Source organism: Gasterosteus aculeatus, chromosome 6 (assembly GCF_964276395.1).
Source record: "Gasterosteus aculeatus chromosome 6, fGasAcu3.hap1.1, whole genome shotgun sequence".
Taxonomy (NCBI): Eukaryota; Metazoa; Chordata; class Actinopteri; order Perciformes; family Gasterosteidae; genus Gasterosteus; species Gasterosteus aculeatus.
Genome location: NC_135693.1, coordinates 19,762,310 through 19,769,447, shown reverse-complemented (window position 1 = coordinate 19,769,447; position 7,138 = coordinate 19,762,310). Strand labels below are relative to the sequence as shown.

The following is a 7,138-nucleotide window of genomic DNA, read 5'->3' as shown; positions in this document are numbered from 1 at the left end:
CCTCCACCACCACCACCTCGGCTCCACCCGGTCGCTTCCACCACCACCACCTCAGCTCCACCTGGTCGCCTCCACCACCACCACCTCAGCTCCACCTGGTCGCCTCCACCACCACCACCTCGGCCCCACCTGGTCGCTTCCACCACCACCACCTCGGTTCCACCTGGTCGCCTCCACCACCTAAGCTCCACCTGGTCGCCTCCACCACCTAAGCTCCACCTGGTCGCCTCCACCACCACCACCTCGGCTCCACCTGGTCGCCTCCACCACCTCCTGCTTGATGCAAAGGGGCGGAGCCGAAGGAGAAGCAGGAGGGAGACGCCTCCAGCGAGTCCTTTAAAGCTGCAGATGTGCGGCGTGGAGACAGCTGCACCGAGGTCACATGACTGTTGTTAGCAGTGAAGGGGGAGTCACTTCCTGTTCCTCTCCCCACAGCCACGAGGAGGGAAATAACTGCCCCACCAGGTGCGTCTGCAGCACTTTATTCACAGTATCAGATCAGCCATCACTTCATGACGGACACATTAGGAGAACGTTGGTAGAGACAATAAGGCACAAGTGTCTTGTAGGACACATGAAAGAAATGAACATGAAACTTTAGTGTTTAGACACTTGTGTGACGAGGATGAAGAAAACTGTGACGTCCGTCCTGTTTGGTCCCAAAACCAAAAGTGTCTGTTGTGTTTGTGTCTTGTCTCTATACTAAAAATACAACAGTTGTGTTCTCCTCATCAGGAGGAGTTAAAGGCACATAATCTGTACGGCACTGACCATTTGACCACTAACAGAACGTGTGCAGCGCGCTGAAATGATGACTCAGCGTTTACAACCATTTCACAGCATCTTCTAAAGGAAACAAACACGCAGCAGCTCCTTCACGTCTGTAACACTGAAACAATAACTAAGAACTGCTGATCAAAAGCTCGTCGGCGAGGACGAGGCACAGCTGCTGTTTGGGAGTCTTTTATGAAGGTCTCTTCTGATGCTCCTCCGATGCTCCTCCGATGCTCCTCTGATGCTCCTCCGATGCTCCTCTGATGCTCCTCTGATACTACGGAGCGTTCTGCATGCGGAGTCGCCTCCGGGCCAACGCCTCCTGCTTCTTCCTCCCGATCTCTGCCGCCGTGCACTTCGACAGCGTCTGGCTCGTGACAAAAACTAGAAGGGGGGGGGGGGACATTTGGTTTTGGCAAACATTTTGCTACTTTAACTGGAACCGGTGTTTTATAAATAAATATAATAAATTCTAAGCATTCGTCATCTACATGAATATTTCTCACTGAACACTTCACTTTAGTTGGATGTGACTCCTCCCACCTTTGCTGCTCGTGGCTGCCGAGTCCGACACGTTCCTCTTGAAGGCCGGGGGGCGGGACTTGGAGTTCTCTGCCCGGGGGGCTCCAGAAGCGTCCCCGCACTGGTTGAACGAGCCCAGGCCAGCGCGCCCCCCCGGGAGGCTCCGAGAGACCGCCGACCGGCTGTCGGCGCCCATCAAGGGAACATCCCACCCTCGGTAGTTCCCAGGTTCCCCGCCGCTCCCCGGCAACGAGTTTGAGCGGACGAAGGAGCGCGCGGGGGGCTCTGCGCCGGCCGGGCTCCGGCACGGCGGCGGCTGGCTGCCGGAGGTCCGCTCCACGCGGTCGCACACCTGGCAGAGCAGCGCGTCGTCCACGCCGTCGTCCCACAAGCTGTCCGCCGCGACGGCCTCCGGGATCGGGACGGACGGCGTCTGCTCGGACGTCCTCGCTGAGGGCGGGGTGGAGCCGGAAACCTGCGCCGTCCGGAAGTGGGGGTGGGGCTCCAATTTGAAAGTGCTCCTGTTGGAGGTCTTTGGCGTCGGACACAGCTCCCAGAGTGCACTGCAGCTCGGGGGCCGGAGGACCGAAGCGAACGCTGCAGGCTTCGTCTCGGGGTTTGGACGGGGGGCCGTTTCCTGGAGGCCCTCGCGCTCGACATCGTGGGTCATCGCCAGCTCAAAGCAGTCCTGGAGGAGGTCGTCGTCCTCCCAGTCGTCATCGAAGTCGTCGTCGCCGACCGCCGACCGGACCTCCGGCGGCCGGCGATCGGCGGAGGCCGAGGGGCTCTGGCTGAGCCCGCCGCTGACCCTCTGGGTGGAGCAGTCAAACAGAGCGTTCAACTCCGCCTCCACCGGATCGGACGAAAGGGGGCGCTCAGGGTCCTCTGCGTTGCCGGGGAGCCGCGTGTCCATCGGTTTGGTTTCCGGAGCGTCCGCAAGTCGGCCCGGCTGCGCCGAGGTCTCCCGGTCCTGCTGCATGTTCTGGTCGAACTGCCGGGCCAGTTTGAGGAGGTCGTCCACGCTGCTCTGCCTGCAGGGAGGACACCAACGAAGAAGAAAGCTTCAATCGGGGAGTCTACCGCTGATGTATTCCACAGCATCCGGGTCGGGGAATCGAACACGCACCGAGAGGACCTCTTTCGGACTCTCTGCTTTGGGCCGTCCGGCGTGCACGGGACGGCGCTGTCGCCGATCCACTGCAGCAGAGGAGACTCCACCCGATGACGCTCCACATCCTGTGTGACACACAGAGAAAAAAGATGGAGCAAAAAAGCGAGGTGGAAAAGCTTAAAACTTGAAAAGAAAGAGAAAGCAAACGGACCTTCGGGGCGATACGGTTGACGATATCCGATATTTCCACGACTCCGTTATTCCGGAGCCCTGACCCCCGAAACACAGACAAACAAACAACACCACCAGGTTATTCTACGCGCATGTCCATGCCGGCGCAGGTGGGGCGTCCTGCAGGAGGTTTACCTGCGCCGGGCGACACGGGGTCCCAGAAGATGTCTTGTGTCGGCTCCACGTCGCTCGGAGAATCGCCGTAGTTGAAGCCGGCGGAGCCTCGGTGTTTGGGACTCTGCAGATCTGTGAAGGAAAGCAGAAATAAACGGTTTTATTCGGTGCCGAAGGCAGAGACACAACTAACCGGGGGTCTTAAATATATTGTAAAAAAATCTTATTAAACAATTTAAATTTAATCAAAGTCAGTTACTCAAACTATTTCAGTTTATATTTATTTGTTTTAAACCCAGTGAGTCAACATATTTATTTATTCTCCAAATGTCTCATATGTAACGTTAGTTACAAGTGAGTTCAAACATAAAGGAGACTATTTATCTATTGAACTACCAGGAACAGTCAGCTAGCATCACATGCTACTTCTGATGCTATGCTACACCCGACCCTGCGACCGTTATCGGCTTCCAATCGATGACGTCGATTAACCGATAGATCACCTGTACGCATGGCCATGTGTCGCCCCCCCGCCGTCCCGTCAGTGCTGCTGGTGTTGGTGTTGTTGTTGTTGTTGTTGTTGTTGTTGTTGTTGTTGTTGATGTGGGGTTTGAGGGCGCAGACGCTCCTCCACAGCTCGGTGAACTCCGGAGCGGCGGCGGGGCCGAGCCGCGTCCCGCGCCCGGACATCGATCATGAAGCAGCGGATCGATCGACGCTCCGCATCGCTCCGTTAACCGGTTGTTTGTTTTAAAAGAAGCTGCGCCGCCGACACTTTGATTCCTCTGTTTGCTTCTTGTTTTGTCGAAAAGAAAACGCTCTCCTCATTCATTCGCTCGGTCGGCCATGTTGGCCGTGACGTCATCGAGGTACGGATGCCGGGTAGCTTTTATTTTGTTTGTCCGACGGCCGAAACACGCGGATGAGTGTAATTTGCTGTATGTTCGTTACTTTTGGATTTCCTCTCAACTATTATGAGCGTATTGAGAACAACAGTCGTTCCCTTTATTAGTACGCAGGAGGTATTTTGAGGCCTCGTTGCAAAGCGCGTTCCTTGTCAAACAAATCCGATTCAATAGATCAAAATGTTTATTATGGGACTCAAACTGCCTTTGTAGGCACAATTCATATTACATGGTGGTCTGCTTCAGCATCTGGTTTCACTATCAGGCCGTCTGCAGTCATTCGACTTAGATGTGAGGAAATGAGTTCACCCAACAGTGTAATGAAGTTCTTCAGCTCTCAAAAACAGCAGCCCCACAGATGTAAACATACTTCATTAATGCCAATAAAGTAAAAACATGAGTGAATGTTAAATATGAGATGAAACGCAAGAAGCAGTTTGTTATCTAAAAGTGTTTACGTCTTAGGGTCAAAGGTCAAAGGAACTATTACGGTGCACTGTGTGTACTTTTGGTTTTAGTGCAACATTTCTACTTCTACGGAGACGGTACAAACCAGGAAAATAATCAAAACTAATAAAATAACTTAGATAAGGTTTCTTCTCAATATCAGTAACTTTAAATTAAATGCCATGTTTTGCTACACTGTAAAAAAGATCCCAATTTTACATTAAAAACTAAATCTTTACAGTACTTTTTCTGTTTTTTAAAAATGATGTACAAATCTCTGCAAAAATACAGATTTCTTCTGTGAAATAACAGTGTTTATTTATTCTGTAAATTAATTATTTTTAAGTATTTCTTTATAAAACCGTAAATGAAAGTATGTGTAAATTTATGGTTTTCACACTTTATTCCAATTCAGTTATTTTACCTTAATTTTACAGTTTTTGTTTGCCAGTCATTTGACCGTTTTTTACGGGGGTTTTTTCTTCACAGTGTGCTTTACTTTTAGAAAAATTGATTCTAGTGTTTTCATTGAGTTCCTTTTTAGAGATTTGATGCTAATCTTTACTTATTATTAAAGATGGTGTGATGGAGTTCAGAAGTGCATTAGTTTTGCTTCAGGCCGTTTATTCTTATTTTTTTCTGGTGTCGGCATCTTTCAGGGCCGACGTCGTCCTTCTTTTGACGCGTTGCTGATTGGAGTTTGTGTCTCTCCACACACAGCCGTCTCCGTCGGATGAAATGCGGCTTCGTCTCTGTGACGATGCCGGATAAATCCTCGTGTCCACCGTGCTCCTCTCCGTGCTGGACGAAGGAAGCACGTGACTAATGCATGTATGTGTCACACGCACGCACACGCACGGCTTTCGACATTCTGCAGAGCAATTTCAGGAATAAAGCACTAGATGGTGCTTGTATACCTCTTTGGTATTGTCTGTGTGTGTGTGTGTGTGTGTGTGTGTGTGTCTGTGTGTGTGTGTGAGAAGGAGACAAAGCGAGATACAGTAAGTGAAGCACGAGTACAGAAGGATTTGAGCAGAAAATGTTTGATAGGAGTTGCTGTACACACACACGCACACACACACACACACACACACACACACACACACACACACACACATCCACATGCGCACACGCTGAGTGAGTTTCTGCTTGATTGTTCTTGTTTCCATTGATTTCCGTTGGAAGCTGATCAGCAGGCCCGACGCTGCTCTTTTGAAGGATATTCCTGCCTTCATCCGCTACGTAGCCGCCGCTAACACAAAGAGGAGTTCAGTGCAACTTCACCGCATCAGGGAATAATGTAAAGTAACGGTTGTTTTTAAATGAACGACAAATATACATCTGATATGATTTAAAGATTCCATCTGTTCATTCTGTGGTTTAAATGCTTCCAGTTTCTAGTTGTAATGTGAAGCTCATGTGTAAGTTATTCATACAGATATTAAAGAGGGACCTAAAACAGAGAAAAGCTGAATGTTTTCTCTTTTTCGTCTTGACTGACTTCTTATTTTTCACCTCTTCTGTCTGTTGAATAATCAATAGAGTGACAGGGCCCCCCCCTCGCCCCCACATGTCATCCGTTCCGTCCTGAGACGAACACGCTTGCTGACCCCCTCGGCCTGTAGCTTATCTTCACTTTAGCGGCGTAGCGGGTAACATGCTAAGCGTGTTAGCTGTAGCAGCGCTTTAATCAACAGTTAGCCACGTCTCAAGCCTCGCTCCAAAGCACTCGCTCATCTTGGGAGGGGTGGTTTGCCCATTAGTATCGCCGCCATGCAAATCCCCGCCTGGGGGGCACCGTCTCCTCCACGCAGCCCCTTCTCCCACGTCTAAATGTCACCGCAACGCCCTCTGTCACAGCGCGTGTTGCCGTGTCCCAGAAGTGAAAGTCAGACCCCAGAATAAAGGCCACGCACGTGTCACGAGGCCTCACCCCCCCCCCACACACACCCGGGGCCTTGTTCCTTTCTCTCTCTGTGATTCTTTTCTCTCTGATACGCTACGGCAAAAAGCAATCAGCCGCGGCAGCTCGGGGATGAAGAGTCCCCCCCCCCCAGTAACCCGTCTCCTGCACCTAACTGCCTGCTGCCTCCTTCTACTCACCGGCTCCACGCCCAGGTTGTTTAGAAGCAATTAAGGAGCTAATTCTGGAGTTATTTTCGGAGGACCCGGTATCACAGTAAAAACAGAGCTAACGGCTAATTGCCCGAGCAGCTGCTGGTGTTTATGAAGGAGGAGCGAAGACGCCAGGGGATCTTCGTGCACGGCCACGAGGAAGAGGAGGCTTGTGCTGGCATGTGTGTGTGTTTGTGAGGCAGGGGGGGGGCTCGTCGTGGTCCCAGCGATGCTTCACGTTGGGCGGATGCCAGCTGAGTCGAGAACACGAAGCTCAACCCAGGAAATAATAATCGCCTCCGATGGCCTCTGGTGCTGCACCCCCCCCCCCCCCCCCCACGCTGGCAGAGCCTCGGGGATGACAGTTAGCATGTGGCAGAGCTCTCTGAAGTGGAAGGGGTCCAGGGCGCCGGGTGTTTCTGTGCCAGGTGGCGCAGATCTGAGATTTTCACCCCCTTCACAGAGTCTGCTGCTGGCTAAGGCTGTGAAGCCAAGCATCTCAAAGCATCTCAAAACATCCCGAAACATCTCAAAGCATCTCAAAGCATCCCGAAACATCTCAAAGCATCTCAAAGCATCTCAAAGCATCTCAAAACATCTCAAAGCATCTCAAAGCATCTCATAAGCTCTCAAAGCCTCTCAAAGCATCTCGAAACATCTCAAAACATCTCAAAGCATCTCAAAGCATCTCAAAAGCTCTCAAAGCCTCTCAAAGCATCTCAAAGCATCTCAAAGCCTCTCAAAGCATCTCGAAACATCTCAAAACATCTCAAAGCATCTCAAAACAGCTCAGAAGCTCTCAAAGCATCTCAAAACATCTCCATCTCAAAACATCTCAAAGCATCTCAAAACATCTCGAAACATCTCAAAGCTTCTCAAAAGCTCTCAAAGCCTCTCAAAGCACCTCGAAACATTTCAA

The 7,138-nt window shown here is 51.1% G+C and overlaps 1 protein-coding gene across 1 annotated transcript; it reads right to left on the bottom strand.

Moving 5' to 3' along the window:
* Positions 1 to 466: 466 nt before the first annotated feature.
* LOC144409450 (uncharacterized) lies at positions 467 to 3,629 on the bottom strand. The gene is made up of 6 exons (XM_078104273.1): positions 3,256 to 3,629; positions 2,774 to 2,884; positions 2,619 to 2,677; positions 2,423 to 2,532; positions 1,318 to 2,327; positions 467 to 1,158 (listed from the first exon to the last, which is right to left on the bottom strand). Exons 1-6 carry the CDS (start codon positions 3,440 to 3,442, stop codon positions 1,052 to 1,054), a joined length of 1,584 nt encoding a protein of 527 aa, XP_077960399.1. The 5' UTR covers positions 3,443 to 3,629; the 3' UTR covers positions 467 to 1,051.
* Positions 3,630 to 7,138: the final 3,509 nt, after the last annotated feature.

Bases quoted from the DNA above. Each gene is read 5' to 3' on its own strand.
- LOC144409450 (XM_078104273.1), bottom strand. From the start codon at position 3,442: ATGTCCGGGCGCGGGACGCGGCTCGGCCCCGCCGCCGCTCCGGAGTTC. The intron at 2,533-2,618 runs GTCCGTTTGCTT...TGTGTCACACAG, and splicing joins TCAACCGTATCGCCCCGAAG to GATGTGGAGCGTCATCGGGT. The intron at 1,159-1,317 runs GTGGGAGGAGTC...CCCCCCTTCTAG, and splicing joins GGCAGCCACGAGCAGCAAAG to TTTTTGTCACGAGCCAGACG.